Source organism: Lonchura striata, chromosome 7 (genome assembly GCF_046129695.1).
Source record: "Lonchura striata isolate bLonStr1 chromosome 7, bLonStr1.mat, whole genome shotgun sequence".
In the NCBI taxonomy this organism is placed as follows: domain Eukaryota; kingdom Metazoa; phylum Chordata; class Aves; order Passeriformes; family Estrildidae; genus Lonchura; species Lonchura striata.
Genome location: NC_134609.1, coordinates 5536205 through 5556331, shown reverse-complemented (window position 1 = coordinate 5556331; position 20127 = coordinate 5536205). Strand labels below are relative to the sequence as shown.

The 20127-nt window shown below is 38.7% G+C and overlaps 1 protein-coding gene across 4 annotated transcripts in view; it reads left to right on the top strand.

Moving 5' to 3' along the window:
* GRID1 (glutamate ionotropic receptor delta type subunit 1) overlaps positions 1-20127 on the top strand; it is a 486950-nt gene that overhangs the window by 247287 nt on the left and 219536 nt on the right. For all 4 annotated transcript variants that reach the window (XM_031505170.2, XM_077784530.1, XM_077784531.1 and 1 more), the window contains exon 4: positions 18493-18698. In XM_031505170.2, the coding sequence (XP_031361030.2) occupies positions 18493-18698 (206 nt within the window). The remainder of the gene's footprint in view (positions 1-18492; positions 18699-20127) is intronic.

Genomic DNA, 20127 nt, shown 5'->3' with positions numbered 1-20127 from the left:
TTCTCTCTCAGCTTTTTGCTTGCCATTTACTAACACAGCCTTCATCATGAATAATCTGAAATGCATGTACTGGACATGGCAGCACCATTTGCTCCCAAAAGATTGATTGTAACCATTGAATCATAGCTTTGATTTATTGTAGGTCTGGGCAGTGACTGTGGGTGATGGATCATGATGCTCATGGTATTTCAGAAGTAAAGTTCAAATTATATTTTAAAAGAATTTTCCCCTCCTTTGAAGCATCACGTTTGTAATCTCATAGAGTTTATGGCAGCAGATGATTATAGTGATTGATTCTTCCAGGATCCTATTAGACCAGCTTTATTTTGCCAATATACCTTTTAATTAGTGGATTTTTTTATATTTTCAGCAAGAATTGATTTTTGAAAACAATCACTGGTAATATTTCTAATAAGTCACTCTAAAGCCTTCATGCTGGCAGTAAAAATGTAAGCAAATAGATTTTGTCACAGGGTGCAAATGGTTTTAATCTCTCTGTGGATGTTAAAGATTTTTATGTTCTTTACTTTTGTCTTAATAACTGAAACCTAGCTACTGTTTGATTTTAAAATTTAGTTGATGGTGGTGTTTTGATTGTCTCTTAGTACTGCAGGGTTGAAAAATCATTCTTTTGGTTAAATTGTGGGGTGTTCTAAGGCAGGACAAGGAGTGGAACAGCAACAAATGTTGCCAAAAGCAAAATGCAGTGTGTGACTTGTATAGAAGTCTGGCTGGGATGGAGTCAGCTTTCTTCAGTTCACACACTGCTCTATAGTAGCTTATGGCAACAGTTACTGATGTTTAGGGGGGATTTGAAGTAGGGAAATCGTGGTAGGAGAAAAATACTTCTTTCACCTAATTTTGAAATATCCGAGTACAGCACATTGCCCTGGTCCAGGACTAGCTGCCGAAATATTTTTGTAAAATGCATATAGTACAAAAGGAGAAGCCATATTCAGCTTTTAACTGGGCTGTACAGAGATACAGTTGGTGGACAAAGCAGAGAAGACAAAACTGGTGATGTGTAAAAACTTTCCTCTAATGTGGATGGCTTTGAATGGAATCATTAAAGTTGGAAAAGATCTCCAAGATCATCGAGTTCAACCATTAACCAAACACTGCCAGGTCCACATATGCTTGGATGCTAATGAAGATAAAATGCAAGGGACTTCTGAGCTTTTGGTTATGTTTCTTAATGGTCTATTTAAATTAAGTGAATATTGCTGCTGTTAATGTAGAATCTGGGTAATTTACTCACTTTAAAGCATTTTGTCCTTCCAATAACCATGTAAAATAATGCTCTAAATGATTTAGATGGGGAGTGGAGGCAGAGACATCCAGAATTAAATTTTAGGGTTTTGCTTAAAATAGTGTTAAAAGCATTCAGGAACATAGTTTTATTGGGGAATAGACTGGAAAGTTCTGAAATTGTCACAAGTGTCACCTCTTTACAACATCAGACCTCTAAGTATGTCAATGAATATGATCCTGAAGGACTTGCCAGAAGCCAGAGATGAATAGTTTAAGTGCAGGAAGCCTCTAAGGTCTCCTCTGGTTTACTTCTAATACAGTTCTAAAGACTAAATAATTTCACTCTAATTTTTTCTTTCCTCTCTTTTCCTTTTTGTTTGGATACGTAATTCCTCTGAGAATGAATCCTCTCTCATGAAGTGCTGACAGGACCTATCACTGGGTGGATGACATGCAAGTTAGGCTGACACAAAGAAAATTAATGATAACTTGATAATGAAAAAAAACTCAATGAGGAGCATTGGAAAGTTATTTATTCAAATGTGTGTTTGATATTATGATTTTTTTTCCAAGATAAAACTAAATGCTAGAATGTTGGAAATATTTACTTTTCTCCCAGTTGTAGTTGGGAATTACATATATAAAATCACAGTTACGGATGCCTTTGCATCATTTAGGCATTTTTAAGAGTGAAAATGGAGTCTGGAACTGTTCCCTCTTGTTTTCTGGCTCATGGCCTTCAGGATTTTTTTAAAAAAATAATAATCACATGTAATAAACATACAGAATTTAGCTATGTAATGTTAAAGTTATCAAAACTGATGAAGACTAATTACTGTCACTGGTATAAATCACATTTTAATCACAAGGTAAATTTTTGCACTTCCAGACATGCTGTTCCCAGTGGTCAGAATGCTCAGCTTTCTCTACCTATACCCTGTATGTGATGAAAAGACTGAGTGTTCTTATCACTTAAATCATAGCTCTATTCACTTGACAGCATTTTCAAATCTTTTTATTTCTTTTACTACATCTTTTTTTTATTTCTTTGACCATAGCCCAAGCACTTGGTTAAGGTTAATATCAGAATGTGACTATTTGTATGCATTATAATACAATTCCTTAGCTGAATAATAAAACCGTGTGTATTCATCCACTCTATCAGATTTAATAAGCATTATCATGATCAAAGTCTGCTAGTACCAAAAGGTTCCCTGCCATTGCTTCCCTAATATTATTGCCTGTGCAAAATAGTTGGATGATGGTTTCTGGGATGGCCACCTGCAGGGAAGGGCATGTCAGCCTGACGAGCACGGGCTGATGAACACAGTTAGCTACAGATTATTCAGGATCAAAGCAGCAGGGAGCCATGAAAAAAAAATCATCTGCTCCTGTATGGAGAGCTGGCATTTTCTCTCTGTGAGCTGGCCATCCCACCTCTATCCAAATGGACTGGCTTTGCCTGCTTCTTTCTCCATCTGGAAATGTCAGAGCAATCTGTCTTTTCTGATCTTAGCCTCTGTCAGGCAAACGGAGAGGAAGCAGAAGGGACACTGAGCTAAGAACTTGCACACACTGAGCCTCAGAGTCCACGTGAAAGGCAGGGTACCATGCCACCCAGAGTGATGGGGGATTTGGAGATGTGCTATGGAGTCTTGCCTTCCGAAATCTGCAGCAGTATATAAAAAAACAAAGTACTGCTAAACCTGGAAGAGCACCTCTTCTGAATGCACTTGTTCTTGTAGGGAATAATCCTGGCCTGATTATTGTGAGTTATTAACCTCTTGCATGAGCTGGGTGCTGCTGAAGTGGAACCCTGGGCCCTCAGGAGCTGATTGTTTGTGTTCCAAGTCCCAGCCAGGTCCCATCCTACCAGGCAGTGGTTCTCCAGTTCAGGGGATGCCTTTGCAGAATAGCCCCCCCTGCTTCCTCTCCTTCCCTGCTCCCACAGCCCTCTTTCCTTCTCCCCACCCTGCCATCCCTGCTGCAGCAGCCCTGGGAGGTGTGGGAGGGACTGCAGAGACCTTCAGGCACCCAGGGTGGGGTTCTGGCAGCACTGGGGTGATGCTGTCGAGGCAGCAGGGCCCTTCTGGGGTGAGGTCTGCAGGAGAGACCTGTGAATTAGGCAGGGCTTCAGGGGCTCTCCTGCTCCCTGCCTGGCACGGTCAGTGGCCGTCCTGGCTGGCCTGTGGTGCTCAGGACAGCTCTGCCCGCTGCTCCACTGAACCCCTAAGGGCGCCATGCTCTGCCCAGATACACCTTAAAGGGTGCAGCAGAGTCTTTTTTGGGAGGGAGGGGAGAAGGTGGTAGACCATTAACGATTCCATGGAGGGAATGACTGAATTGTGAGTGAGGAACAAGAGTGAGGGTGCTCTGGGGGTGGAGATGAGTAGATGGGGGCAGTTGAATCCAGAGAGCTGCACCAAAAGAATGATGTTAAAATTTAATAACTGCTGCTGTGAAGAAAAATAAACTCTAATTTTATTAAGTTGACATTAGTTATATGTGCCCACTGAAAACAAAATTATGAAATTACTCCTTTCCATGTAGCATAATTTTAAAAAAATTGTATCTCAACCATTTAATAAACCTACAGGATATAATAACTTTGATTTTAACATCACTTTCAGTAGAACCTAAAAGAAACAAGGCAACTTTAAGAGGAGCTTGACCCTTATGTTTGTAACGGTAATCAGATTATATGAAATCTATAATTAGAGCACTAATATGAGACATTCAAATTAGTTGAAGTGCAGGCTGTAACAAAAATAGACATCAGACATCTGATGAGTCTGAGGTATCAGACATTTGAATGTCTATGCAGACCTTTGGAAAGTCTTTAACAAGGAGAAAGCAGTAGTATCTGTCTGAAAACAGAATGATATTCAACCTGAAGTTTTAAGTCTCCTTAGTATAACCTGTTCTTTTGACTATCCAGTCATATTATTTATATAGAAAATGCAAGAAACAGCCGCTTGTGTCTTTAAAGCCTGTACTTTCAGCTTATTTTAATCTTTCCACTGACAGTGTCACACTAAAATTGTAAATACAATTAGAAATTGAAGAAAAAGAAAGTTCAAACCCTTGTTTTAAATAACTTACATTATGAAAGATGAACTTTCATTTTGTTTTTATTATTTTTTAATGTGTATATATATATATATATATATATATATATATATATATATATATATATATATATATATATATAATCCTGCTCAGTTGGCTGAGGGAAATTGAAAATCAAAGTGACTGTTTATTGCAATGGGAATAAAGAATAAGTTGGATAAAAAAAGGAAGAATAGAAATTAAGATATAAAGCATCAAAGGCAATGTCGGGTAAATATCACAAAAAATATTTTGCAGAGAAGTGAAATATAGAATCAGAAAAAATAAAAAGTTTATTTTGATTTTTCTCAAGTCCTTTTTGGTTTGTGGGTGGTTTTGGATTTTGTTTGTTCATTTGTTTTCTTTCTTCAAAACCAGGTCAAAATTGTAAATGAAGTAGCAGGTTTGAGGATACACTTCACTTTGTGTTGGTTCTTTCCTTTCTGTTCTTTATAGTTGCTGGAAGAATTTGCCTCAATATTCCCATGGCACTCTTCAGTGTCCAGTTCTTTCATTTTCACCATCAACCTTGCTATCTCTCTTCACATCTCTTTAGCCCATGGGACTATGCACTTCAGTAAATCCACAGTGAATTTCACATGATTCAGTTTCTTCTTTTCTAAGTAGGCTTTTTTACTCACTGTCTCTTCAAATTGTCATCAGCATACTGCAAAGTTCAAGAAAGCTCTTTTTTTCCTGGTATGTTTATCCTCAATTAACTAGTCTATATTCATCCTAATATTCCTCCTTTAGCTTCTGCACTTACACTGTACCATGGTTGCTCAAGGGAAATCCTTTTATTGCTTGCTATTTATTGCTATAGCAGTGGAACCCTATTACCCCCTCCTGCCACTTGTGCTACAGAGATTTAAACAGATTTTCATGGTTTTGGTCAAATTTATCTTTGTGGGGCTGGGAAAGAGTCCTTGGATATATATACACATGCATATATATACACAGACACACATATGTATATGTATGTATATATACATTAAGTGTGTATATGTATACACACACGTTCTGTTATACTTATATATGTTCTGTGTAAGTAAATCTCTCAGCCTTGTGGAATCAATAAATCTATCATAGATCACTTCATCTAGAGATAAGTGGGGTCTCTGTAAGAGGAGAATAGGGCTTATTTCACTCATTAAAAGGTCAGTTAAAACTGTGTTTCAATCATTGAACTATAAATCAGAAAAATTATTAAATGCAGAAAGCACAGGAACATGTCTGTTTGTTTTTACTTGGAAGACTCAGTGATAGAGGGTGACAGAAAGCATAAATCAGGATACTATTATAATATAACCAGAAACTGATAAGCTGATATTTTTAATATTAGACTCTTTCTACATTAAAAAAAAAAAAAAAAAAGAAAAAGAAAAAAATAGTCCTGCTGTCTAAAGAATGCAATCAGTGACCTTCTAAATCTCAAGAGCTCAACTTCCAGCTCTCTTTTTCCGGTGTTAAAGCACATTTTGCTGATCAGTCATTCCACTCTTTTGAGCAAAAGACCTCTGTTCATACAAACACTGAGCACTTGTTTTCAGGGGAAAAAAAAAAATGTTTCTTTTTCACGGGAACAGTAGCTAGTGTAGGAAAGCCTCGGAGGTGGCTGGGGCGTGTGGTTTCCAGTACTGTCACTGGATAGGCACAGCGGTGTTTCTGGGGACATGTCAAAAGAAATGAAGTGTGAAAGTGTATCTGCAACCTCTTGCTAGAAGGTTTTGAAATCAGGGTGTTTCCAGCATGGCTCTCTCAGTCCCTGAAGTTTACAGCTAGTTTGTCTCTGCTGCTGTGGAAGGCAGCGCAGTGCCGTGGCAGGAAATGCATCTAAACCAACCACAGAGTATTCAGAGCTGGAAGGGACCCACAAGCAGCTTAAGTGGATGGCCAATATGGGGATGTTTTGGGTGAGGAGGAAGACGGTGCCGATGAAATCTGTTCGTGTACTCCGTGACCAAGAACACCTCTTGATGGTGAGAAAAATGAATATATGCGTGAAGAGATCTCGACAAAGACCTGAACTGAATTAATCTCATTTTTGCTCAAAGAAGGAAATTATGAGGATAAAATTGCAAGGAAATCTAAGAAAACAACCCCAAAAACAACAAACAAACAAACAAAAAAAAAACCACCCCAAAAAAACAACCAAAAAAACCCATTAAGTGTTATTTTGCCTTCTAAAGATTTCCAGCTGGCATTCTTAAGTTGTCTTTCAGAGACCTGGGCCACATTCTCCTGATAAGAAACCTGCCTCTAACCCTGCTTCCCCCTGCCCCAAGTTATTAATTATTGTAACCAAATATATTTCAGATGCAGAAGTGCTTGAACATATTATGTAGGAACATATGATGACTGCCATGATCAATAAACTGAAACCCTAAGACAACTGCAAGAGGCCTTACCTATACTTGGAGCATAAATGAGCCAGTAGAATGAGAACTCTTAGTTCTCATCTGCTCCTTTTATTATTAATTAAAGGATGTGGAAGCTATCCTAAAGCTGTGTGCCGTGTTGTTGTGTTGCGTCCCCAGAATAAAAACCTGAGATTTATTCTGTTCTTCACTCCAGGCAGAATCAAAGATAAAAATGTTGTATGGTTCATCTAGAGTTCAAATAGACTTTCCACATCTTTATAAAACATCACATAGTTGAATTGTTCCTGTGAACTCAGCAGATTTAGATTTTTTTCCCCTCAGAAAAGGGAATGTGTGAAAGTAATGTGAATTTATTAGTTATAGTTTTAGTATTATTTGTTTTCCCTTCACTGCATTGTAGGAATTGCAATCTTTTCTTGAGGAGGGGTTTCGGTTTTCCCCTTTCCAGCTTCTCTGCGAGAATAGAAAAAAGAGAAGTCAGTAATTACATTAGTCTTGTCTGTACCTGATTTATAGACATTGAGCTGTCTGGCACATATTATTCTATCCTTTCTGGCACAACATCTTGTCCTTTTCCAAGCCATTGCTTTATTTAAAGTAACTGAAATTAGCACAGTCTCTACTTCTGTGAGCTCTGTTCAGATGTGTGGATTTGCCAGCACCCACCAAAGATAGCAGCACCTGCATTCTGTTGCTCAGCCAGAGATGTCCTTCACATCCCTTACTAATGATGACATTTCCTCTGGTGACTTTTGGAGTTGCCTGACTCCTTTCCAGTAAATTAGAAGCCATTAGCTAAGGAATGAAGTTAATTAGGGGGAAAAATGTAAGACCTCTTGAAATATTAACCTTAGGGTGTATTGGACTTCCTAAATGGCCTTCAGATTAATGGCTCTGATAAGTGGATAAAATCTTGTAAGATTTTGGGGGAGTTGCTTAATCTCTGAATCTTACAATCAAATTTAAATTTACTGAGGCAGATAGATCTCTCAATTAATTTATTCATATATACACATAAAGGAAATGCTATAGGAAGCCCCAGTTTCATAAGCACTCAGACAGACCTCCCCTGCTGCTCCCCTACTCAGAAGTAGACTGAGAACACATAATATTTTCTTGCTTTTGGATGTGAAGAGTTGACTCCTAAGGTATCTGTTCACCATTATCCTCTTCTACAGCTGAATATTTAATGAGGAGACACTGTTGTCCTAAACTTGTAAATATTTCTCTTTGCTGTTGCTCTATAGAAATAAAGATAAAAAAGAATAAAAAATTTACAGTGCCTTCACAAAGGCCACATATTCCATCATGAACATAAGCTGTTAAACTATCAGGATTGTAGCTTGGACAGAAGAGTAGCATGAGAGCAGTGATAAAAAGGGCTGAGAAGCTTTTTTTGCTTGTGTATTTTATTGCTGTTTTGGGAAAGAATGCCTTCACATCCAGAAAGGTGTGTGTGTCCTGTGCATTTAAAGTGCTTGACCTGGTAATCATCATCAAAGGAATAAATTGCAGTGTGCAGTCACTATGCACTGTATTTGTATGTTGAGAGATCTTGTATGTGGGAGGGGACTTGGCATTGAGTTTCCTCACACAGAGCAAAATACAGACTTGAATGTTTGTGAGGCTAAGGCCTGCAACATCTCATTTTTCAGTTTGTAAAAATGTGCTTATTTTGTTTGCAATCTGAGGAGTGGAGAGCCTTCTGACAGTAATCCTGCTGCAGTGTTCCACCTCAGAGTGACCAGTTGTCTTTTCAGTAATCGTTACTCTTTTTGTTCCTAAAGCATGGAGCTAAGAGAGGGATGCCTGAGGAGGTTTTAGCTGATGAACAAAACCAAGATGATCTATGTTTTTTTTTTTTCTCTAGCATGTTGGTAATGTGTTTTTTTCCCTCCACTCTGGGTTCACAGTTCTGTTGTTAGAGAATGGAGTGCTTGTATTTGCCATTGTACTACAGTAACTACAGCAGTTGTCATAATGCAAATGAATAATTGGCAATTGATTTTTTCCATTTGTTTGTTACTGGCAGATTCCTATAAGAGGGAGTAATTGGTGGTCATTATATGTGACATGAACTTAGTTTTTATTTTCAACTCCCTCTTTCTTCTGCCAAGAGATTTGTTATCTCAGTAGGGATCCTTCTCATCTTGCTTTTGTCAGAAAACTCTGGAGAAAAGAGGAGTCCACAATTGTTTTTTTTTATCCCTTTGCATTTTTCTGCAGTTTTATGGAAGCTATATTGCAAAAATGGGCTTTTTAAAAAGTAGGAAATTAAAGAAGGATGCGTATTTTTTTCTCAGTTTCCAAATTCAATGTCTGTATAAAAATGCTCTTTGTGAGTCAAACATGTATCCAAGGAAATCAAACTAACAATATTACCCTACTCAATTACAGCCTGATGGACATCATGTAAATGAAACAGAGATTGTCCAAAGGGTCCATCTTCCCTGTTTCTGAGCTAAAAATATGCCCACGGTTGTCCTTGCCTTGGCAGCACGTGAGCAAATGTTGGCCAGGTTGAGGATGGGCTTGGCAGGGCAGGGAGCTCTGTGCAGCTCCCGGTGAGCCGGTGTCCATCTGCTGCCTGTGCTGTGGTGACAGAGCCTGAGCCATAACTGCTGCCACCCAGGCAGGGAGGGCTCCTGGGGACCAGGCTCAGTGCCCCAGAGCCACCCGGTGCTGAATGCTCTGCAAAGTGAACATTGGAATCCAACTGAGGCACCTGCCCAAGAGGCAGCGCAGGAAATTTGAGATAGTACAAAATTAACAGCATTAAAGAGTTCGTTATAGCAAGTCTGAGACTGGTAGAGAAATAAAAAGCCTTACAGAGAATGTTTCTCGGACTCCATCCCTGGAGGGTGCCAACAGCATTAGAGCTGTCAGCTCTGACGGCCTCTCTGCTCTTTGTGTGCCCAAACACACAATTTTTAACTTGAACCCACAAAAATGAGACAAAGTTTCTCCAAGCACAGAATTACAGAATAAGCTGAGTTGAAAGGGACCCACAAGGATCATCAAGTCCTGGCCCTGCCCAGCATCATCTCCAAGAGTCCCATCTTGTGCCTGAGAGGATTGTCCACATGCTGCTTGAGCTCTGTCAGCCTTGGGGCTCTGACCACTGTCCTGGGGAGCTGTTCCACTGCCCAACCACACTCTGGATGAAGAACTTTTTCCTGATATCCAACCCCAACCTGCCCTGACACAGCTCCAGGCCGTTCCCTTGGCTCCTGTCAGTGCCAGCACAGAGCAGAGATCGGTGCCTGCCCCTCCTCTTCCCTCAGGAGGAAGCTGTGACTGCAGCGAGGTCTCCCCTCAGTTCCTCCTCTCCAGCTGAACTGACCAAGGCACCTCGGCCTCTCCTCACACAGCTTTTTTCCTCTCAAGGCCCTTTCCCATCCTCGTGGCCTCCCTTGGACATTCTCTAATAGCTTTATATTTTGGACAAAACTGCCAACAATATTCAAAGCAAGGCCATACCAATAAAAAGTTGAATTATTATTTGCTGACTTGGAGTTAAGTAGACAAGGGCAGCTAGCTCCTGTGACATGTATTTGTACTTTTTCATACTTCCAGGTGTTTATAGAGTACATTGGGATCATTAGCTGAGAGGTGTTGTATGAACACACACAATAATTACTGTCACACGTGTGAAAGAATAAGGTCTTCTGCCAGTAGCCTTTCCTCAAGGGACAAGTTCATTTCTTTATCTGCAGCAATTTCACTGCTGTTTCTCTTGAGATCAGAACGTGCAGTATTTAAAGCTGACTCAAACAAGAGACATACTCACCCTGCAATCCATTAAATCCAAAGGGATGGGCTTCTGACTTCTCTGCTGGACGCTTAGCTATGCACACACAGAATGAATCTCTCAGATCCTCAGGTGACTTCTGATTTTCTCCTAATGAGAAGAGAGAACCTTTGTCTCTCTGTTTCAGGTATGACCTTGGTACATTTTGTTTATTTTGGGATGCTTTTACTTGCATTTGCTTTTCCCTAGTTCAGGGTTACTGGTCTTATTTCTGAAGGGTGTTCTTCAAATGTCAAATACAATAACCAAAGTTACCATACAGTAACAGCTGCATTTTTGTGAAAGCTGACAGGCTTACATTCCTAACATCTTAAATGGGTACTATTAATTCAGGTACTCATGTAAAATGATATGGCTTCAGAAAGCTCCATCTCAGCCCTTCAAGAGAAATAAGAGGTGCTTTCTTAAGGTACTGGTAGATCAGTGTTTAGCTCTCTGGTACTCAGTCATAGCAAATATTAAACTCAGAAATTTAATGCAATGATTAAAATTAGTTTTTTTTTGAAAAATATTTCATTTCAACTGAGGCTATACATCAGCAAAAGCATACTTTCTGCCAATGCAGCTATTTTTGGTCTCACAAGAAGATACAGTAGTTGCACTGGGTAGTGTTTTGAAAGGTATTTTAAACAGTAGTAGTGATGTGAGAAGCTATTATAGCTTATTTCAGTGGTTTACCATTGGGCAAACAGTTGGCAGTTATTGCACTTGGAAGAATCAAATGTATGATTTGAATAGAAATTCTGATTCTTCAGTGAATTCCCTTTTTACATCAGTTGTAGCATATGTCCACATTTTTTCCAACAGTAATGACTTTCCTGAGGTGCTTTCCCTTGTGCTTTTGAATGCTAAGTGTTAAAATCCAGCAGGGGAGACCTGCAGGTGACCTTTCATGCTAAATGTGAAAGGGCTGTTGTAGCCTTTAAAAGGCCTTTGTGCTTCTGGGCCTCCTGAGAAACTCCAGTTATCTTCAGATTGGATCAGCTGTTTCAGGTGTGAAACATCAGTTGTGCAGAGTAAATTACATATTTTTAACCTTTTATGATGAGTCTGGAAGCATCTGTTTATGCATGCAACACATCTGGCTTTCTGGTGCATTCTATGCCTTTTCCATCTGTTTGGGAGTGAAAATAACCTGTGATTTCACTCTATTCAAAGTAGTTTTTATTTTTGAAGGTCTGAAAATAATATTGATGTGGGCAGTATCGAAAATTTCTGCAGCCATTATAGAAATTTCAACCTTTGATATTACAAGGAGTTCAGAGTAGAAGTTTGCATCTGGTTAATCCTGATGCTTGGATCAAAACATACATGGTAGGACTTTCTGTTTCTATGGAGAAGTGGTCAAATGTCAGTCTGTGATCTTGACTTAAATGGAGAATCAATATTCTATGCGTTTTTCAAAGTTTAAATTTCTGATAGCCTGCTGCGATTTTTCCCCCCTGAAATGTCTCATTTCTTGCTTTTCTCTCGTGTCTTAGAGAAGGAACTATGCAGCTTGTAGATCTGTTTGGTCAGGCAGTGCAGGTGCTAGTATGTTGCTTTTTGTTTGATCCCTGTTAGTAGGACTGTCCAGGAGAGAAAGGTAAAATTGGGAAATAGGAGATCCAGTGGGATTCTGAAATTCCCAAGTTTTTATGCTGGTTGTCAGCTGATCTGGATGCTCAGTTTGCATTTGCTTAAAGGAAGCTGAGCTGTTGTATGGAGGAGAAAGCTTTGGAGGGTTACATGGACCATTAGTGCACAGAAATACAGAGAAACCACACCTGCCTGAGGAATTCCTTGCACTGCAAACTGAATTTTTGGGAGAATATTCAAGGGAAATATCCACTCTTCCTCCTGGTTTACACTCTGTGTATCAGAGACAGGTCGCGGGGCGCAGCAGAACTTCTTGTCCGGTCTCATTTGGTCTGACTTTTCTTAGCTGAATAATAAAAAGTATCCAATCTAATTAATGGATTTATTGTACTTGATATTGTATCTACTTGCTACAATAATGACTCCTTAGTTACTGACTTCATTTCTTTATTAAAAAAAAGGCATAGAAATTTGGATATAATTGCAGAGGTGTTACTGTGAACTCTGGCATATCTAAAAGCATGTAAATAGCCAAGGAAATTTTTTTTTAGTAGAAATTCTTGAACTAAAACTTAATTAGGAGTGATGCAACTAAATTAGACACAGTTTGAAATTGTGATTTCTGATGTTTGTTGAAAAAAATTATATTAGCACCGAGTGTGGGAATATGGCAGGCAAAGACACTTAAGGAAATATGATGTAGGTGAAGTGAGAAATAAAGCTTGGGACAACATCGTATGAACAGAGAAAAAAAGTAGAAAATATATTGTATTAATATAATTTCACAATTGTACTTGGCCCCAATAAGTATTTATGTTCTAATATGCATGCAGTCATATCTATTGTAACAGACTATGTTATAGTTTCTGGTCCCATCACTCTATTTGAGTAGTTAATCTGTGAGCATTTTAGATTGAAAGTTTTGCTCACTCAAAATCTGATTTTTCTAGATTATTGGGACAAAATAATTCCCTTTCAGAAACATTTATAGTAGACTTTCTAGTATTTGGTGAAATAAAATATTTTTTATTGACTGAATAATAAAAGCTACTTTTGATGTACATCCACTTCCAGTTTTCTAAGATTCTAGAATATATTCAAATCCTTCAAGTAGGTTATTTATCTGCAGCAAGGACACAAAGATGGTATTGAAAATAATTTATTCAGAAAGCTGACAATGCAGCAGGAGACTAATCATCAGGATGTGTGTCTCTCTTTCTAACGCCAGGCATATTATCCCTTATTTCTAATGTAAACAATTGGCAGTTTTGAGAACTAGGGAGAACAGCCGGTGGAAGATAAAAAGAATGAAACCCACGAAACTGAAGTGGTTTAGGAAACACATTTTGTGTGTTAACTTTCAAATCGATGAATCCTAGAGATGTGTGTTTTATTCTGTTCCAAGAAATGAAATAATTGTCCAATTTGAAGAGAATCAAAATGACAATAAAGTGTATCTTTGAATGAGAGAAGAAGCAGTATTCTATTTTCCTCTTGGAATTTAAGTATAAAGAACAATGCCTTGAATAGCCATCCTCGATTCTTGGAAAAGGCAAAATTATTTATAAGTGTATAAATGCTAGAATAATGAAACTATCCAAGCCTCTCTGATACACTTTTCACTGCTTTAAGTATCATCAAAACAACACTCAAATAAAACTTACACTAGGGAAAAAAAAAGTGTGAAGTGTAGAGCCGACAATCTGCAAATGAGAAAACTCCAAACCTCACCATCTCCTGCCTGATCTCATTGTTTTTCACACTTATTTATTTTTCCCTTTTACAAATGCACCGGGGAAAGGATTTGCGTAGTTTATTTGAAAACAGAACTCGGTGACGACACTTGTCCTCCCCGAATCTGCTTGGATGAGAATGACAGGGTGTGAAATTATATCCTGCTGCTTCTTCAGCTGTGCTTTCAGCTCCAGCTTGGGACTTCAGTTTGCTTCCAGCTGTTTTTCACCCAAAGTAAAATGTTTCTTTGTGCAGCCATGTGCTGCCTCTGCTTCTGTCAAGTGGGGTTAGGAACTGGTGTTGAAAAGACGATATAGTGCTCTTTACCTCCTGGAAATTCTTTTCTGCAATGAGCCATCCTAAAAGGCCAGCTGTGCCCAGCCACACAGCTGTTTCACACAGAAATAATAGCTTCAAGCTCTTTTGTCAAGGCCAAGAATCAGATCCTGTAAATTCATGGAAGATGAATGCTACAGTAACCTCTAGGAACTTTTTTGTATAAAAAAAGATTATAAATAATGTAATAAAAATGAAGTGCTTTGTAGGTGACAATAGGCTTTATAGGTAGCTAATGCCATGTTTAGTACTATTCTTTTATGTTTGTGTTCAAGTTAGTCAGCACAGTACCCAACCTAACCTCCAGCAGGAAATTATATATTCCATTATTCCTTATAGTACAATAAAGCCCTTTATTTATAGCAAGCATTAGTTTTGTTGTCACAGAGACAGAATTCACATCTCAGCAGTGTATCAAAACTTTCCTTCTCTCCTTGTAATGGTTATCCCTAAAGTTGTCCTGTCCTCCTGTTGTCACACCTACACATGTGGTTTATCTGTCAGCATTGGGAAGAAGGCTTTCGGGCACAGATTCTCTTCTCTCTCTGGTCACCTCTATCAGATGAGGGACAAAGTTCATAAGAAATTTGCCTTTCTTTTTTTCTTTTTTCCTTCTTTTTTTTTTTCCTAGTTCCAGTTCCAACCTGCTGATTCCATGATAGTGATTGACACTAGAATATTGTAAATATGCCCAATTATTTTATAGTGTAATGGATCCCTTTTATGAGAAGTGCATTTTCTCTAGCACAGTTTCCTTCTAAAGTGTTTCATCCTCTTCAAGAAACTGATGTGGTCTAAGAGGAAATGTTCAAATATTGCCTCTGAAAGGCCTCATGCTGAGCATGCACAAACCAGAGAGGGGATTAGAAAATTAAAATATGTTTATGTGATTTCAAAGGCCAAGTGTAGGCCACAACCTAAGAAAAGCAAGTAATTGTAAGACTGAAGGCAGAGGTAGCTGTAGGTTGTGTACCTACAGCAAACTAGTCTGTCCTTTGTTCTAGACTGAATTGAGAATTTGGATTACTACACTTTGCCTACGAAGTGTGAAATGGATGGGCACAAGGAGTTATTTCATTAGCAATGGTCCAGGACAACTCTCTAACATTAGAATCCAAACTTTTAAATAAGAAAATCACTGTTAAAACTACAAGAGACAGGAAACAATCATATTTTAACAGAAAAAAAGTCTTTATAGAACCTTTCTTTTAATCAAATTTTATGTGAACTGTATCAAACTCATTTTAGTGTTGAAGAAAATGAATGATTAACAGTCCTAGATTGAGAAGTGGAAACAAATTCGTTACTGCACCTGTGAATATTTCAGTTTCAGCTGCTGTGGAGCAAGGCTCGGTTTTTCTTTAATGTTGCATGGACTTGTGATCTTCTAAATCAGGGAAAAAAAAAGAAAATGAGGGCACTCGCTTCCTTGTGTGATGTCAGATAAAATAAGACTGAGCCTAATTTATTATGTCTTATAAACAGATGCTCCTGCATATGGGCATGTTTGTCTATTTGTGTACTGATACATTTTAAGAAATGATTGCCCTCTTGGTAATTGTTGTGAATAATTATTTGTGAAAAGAGATTCCATTATATAGGAACCTAAAGTTGTTAGTCACCTCTTCTAACAATTCTCTTCAGTTTCCACTTCCACCTTTGAATTCCCACAAAGCCTCCTCCTTTTTCCCAGTATCAAGTAGGAGCAGGCATGTCAGCATTCAGAAAGGTATCACACAGTTCTTTCTAATTGCCAACACTGAATAAATTCACATTCACTTATATCTGTGAAAAACTCACAGATTGTGCTTGCACAGTTGAGCTTGGACAATCTCATCCATCTCAGATTTTGCTTTTTCACCTAGCTGGAAAAACTCAACCCTTTCCATTTCTCAAATTGGAAAATAGTCCATTTTCCCTGGGGAAAGGTTTGTAAGGGAATATACAATGCCCTTCCAAGTCTAGATAGTCTTGCCAAGTGCATCAAGTATTTTGCACTTGTCTACAAGAACATTTCTAACTGGTAGTTCATCAAGTCAGCTGCAAACACGAGGCATAAACCCCCCAGAGCAATATCAGCACAGTTAATCTTTTGTAAACAGCTTGCCTTTGGTGGCTTGTACAAAAAGACAAGTCATTACTAAACCATGAGAAAGGGAATTTTCTTACTGCTTGTTAAACACTGCAGTAATTTTGAAGGACTAAACAACACTGAAAGAAAAAAGTCTTTGTGTTTTGTACCACACATATCCATAGTTTGCATAGGCACAATAGTGAATGCTATCTAGTGAATGCAAATTCACAAAATCCAAACTGACTTTGACAACTTTTGTGAAATGCTTTAACCTGTAAATGATAGTTATTTTTCACTGTCATTATTTCAGACCAGCTGCAATATTTAGCAGTTATACACATGCTGAAGGTCTCTGTTGCTTTCAAGAGATGCCTGCATAACAATAAACCCCATCCTGGGGTTCAATTCCCCCCCTGACTGGGGATTTAGGATGGTGAGCAAGTCTGAGGTTTATGACACTGGGACAAAGCTGCTATAGACTTGTCTGAGCTGAGCAGCTAAAAATCAGCACAGCCTCTATGACTGCACCTTTCCTGGTGGTGTGGCTGGCTGGCTGGATGATCATGTCAACTAAACCAGGATTAAAAACTCTGTCCACTGTGATTGGCACAACCCAAGTTTAGTTTCTATTATTTCTGAGGTTTCTCTGCAATTCAGGTGATTTTTGAAGCCAAATTAATCATATTAACAAGTATTCTCATGTTTAGTTACAGGTGTGAAGCTACTCAAGGCAGCTTGTTTTTGTCTTGGATCTGACATTTGCTGGTGGACCCTAATATATTGCACTTGTACATGAGCTAAACTGGTGCATCCTCACAGGATGTTGCTTTTATTGGGTTTCATGGGCCACTTTTTAAGGGGGATGGAAAGGACTTCATGTGTGTATTTTGTGGCTATCAAAGACCATGTTTAGGGGTGGTCTAAGAGCCCACTCAGGTGTGGCAGCAGGGAGTGCTGTTGGCTTCAGCTGGACTGGCTTCCATCCTCTGACTTGAGCAGTGTCAAAACGTAGTTACTTCAGCTTTTAAAAAACCCCAAACTATCCAACAGCTGGTACAATGTAGGTTGTAGAGATTGTTAGCTACTGTGACATTTTCTGAAGAGGAGGTTTCACTTTGGGTTCAGTAAATGTGCTCTAATTTCCACCATTCAGCTTCACCCACAAGCTGAAATTTAATGACAAAAATGTGAGAAATGAATGTGAGAGGCTTTAATACTTTCTTATTCATGACAAATTAGACATTTTTTCCCATAAAATTAAGGGTTTCTAAGGACATGGTACAGCTGTGATCGAGTCACTGCTAATTTTGAGAGCAACCTGGTTCAATATAAGCTTTGACATTTTTCTTGTTCTAAATTTCACTACAAAATAAAACCTCAGACATTTATTACAGACAAATGCTGAGAGTATGAATGAAGATTGAGTACAGTTTGAACTAGAAGATTTCAGCATGATCGTATGAAATGTATTCCTTCATGTTAATGCCCAGAAATGTGGTTAATAAAAATATATTTTTTCAAATCATCCTGACTTTGAGGCATAGAGCTCAAAGGACAATGTTTTAAAAGAACTTGTTTGCATGATTTCTCTTCTTTGAACCAATTTGTTTTGGTTTTAAACACTAAAATATATTGTATTTACACTGGGGCTTTGTGCTTCTTTTATGAGTTTATGGATAAATGGTAAACCTCTGGTTAGGCAGGTTATTTCCAGGACAGGAGAGAAGGGCAAGTCAAAAGGAAGGCTGTGTGTTCTGGATCTTGTATTTTTTCCTTGGGAAAAGCAGCTGTGTGAGGTTATAGGAAGTGAGAATTTAGGTGTGAGTGATTTATCCCATATTTATTTATCTGCTCCTAGATTTCTGCATTTGACCTGTGGTGCTGCTGGGGTGGGACTTTGTTTGGGCAGTGTTAAACCCCATAGCCTTGAGCCTCTGGGGAGGCTTGCAGAGCCACCCAAATGCATGAACTGGCTCTTCCTAGGAGCTGTTCTCAGACTGCAGGGAAAGGCAGTTGATGGAGTTTCCCTGTTGGCACTCATGATGAAAAATGGCTGTGTGGAATACTCTTCTTCAGAGAGCATTACAGGAAAAAAAGTTAAAAAAAGCCTTTTCCATATAATTAGTGCTTCTTGAATAACTGGAAGGAGGTTCATGGCTTTTTTTTCTTTTCTCTTATTTATTTAACTTATTTCCCCACCCTCTCTTCCTGTGTTACAGATATACGTGGACTGCAGGGATTTCTCGATCAGGCCTCCAGGCTGGGACTTGATGTGTCATTACAAAAAGTGGACAGGAACATCAGCAGAGTGTTTTCCAACCTTTTTACCACCATGAAAACGGAAGAGCTGAACCGCTACCGGGACACGCTGCGAAGGGCCATCCTGCTCCTGAGCCCACGGGGAGCCCAGACTTTCATTAATGAGGTACGTGCACAGATTTTTTATCTTCAGCACTTCAGAAACATGATTATGACCCATGTTTTGCCCTTTTGACAGTGCTGGTTGTTTAATGTCAAATAAGATTGTCAGCCCCAAGTGCCAGGGAATTGAAATGTCTCATGCTCCATGGAATGCTTGCTTTGGGGTTAATGCAAATGAGGCAACATGGGCCAGATACTATATAATATAATATACTCCTCTGTGGGGGGGCAGTTATTTTTGTCTTCTTGTCTTCTGTATCAATACTTTTGTCCTGGATTTCAACCACTGTTAACAAGTGACCAGAAAATCTGCAATGATCTATTAGAAATTAAATATAATGTGCCTGAGGTGGCTGTCTTTGCTGTGGAGATCTCCAAATTTATATTGAAGGGGCACAACACTGATGGTTGAAAGTTGAATTACAGAGTTTTTTATGAAATATAAAGTAGGAATTATATGTTTGTCTTATTTTCTTAGTGGCTTCTTGAAATCAGCGATGCTAATTAGGACAGGGAGGCAGCTGTTGGGCAAACTTTTAATTAATGTGCTGTGGGCTAACTTTTAGCATTAATGAGTTTTATCCAGCTTTCTTAATATTAAATAATGAATTATTTTACAGTGCTTTCTATGTCAGGGTTGAGAATGAGAATTTGAGCCCCAGTTTAAGTTTGTGTATTCATTAGCTAACATTTTGGCAATAAAGTAGGGGTTTGAATTTTTTTTAACTAGCCAGGGATATGACTGAACCAAGAAATTAAAATGTGGATGGGACATGTTTCCAATTACCAGTTTTTCTCCATCAAAGCTTGTTAAATTAAAACAAATCAACTCAAATTAGCTCATAAGGGGTTTTTATACCATAACCGCCTTAGTAAATTATCCACATTTGTGTTCATCAGTGATTTTTTTTTAAACAGCAAGGTAAATTTTATCCTAAATAAATGAGGCAAGTAGGTAGTTTGGAAAAGACTAGGCACAGGGATGAATTCTCCTCAGGTTTGTGCACACACAGGTATTTGCAGTGGAAGAATGAGGGAGTTAGCTGCCCTCCGAGTGCGTGCAGCTCTCCACAGCTCAGTCAGCTGTTTTCATAGGAGGCCTCCAGCAGAAATGCAAATTGCCAGGGAGTCCTAACAAAGGATCCACACCAGGTTAAAAGAAAATAGTTTACTGAGACCCCAGCTGGATGTCCCAGGGGGGACACAGAGCTCTGGGGTTGTTTGGTGAGCCAGGTGGGTGTCCTGTCAGAAACCTGGGGTGTCTCCAGGGTAGGGGCCAGTATTAAACTGTATTAAACTCTTTCACTACTCACTTCACCTTAAAGCACTGTGTATTATAGGCATTAAGACTAATGAGCCTGATATATTTCCATCTCCCTGCAGGAGTTTAACAGTGGGCAGAAATGAAGAGTAATTTATTTAGCAATCTTCCT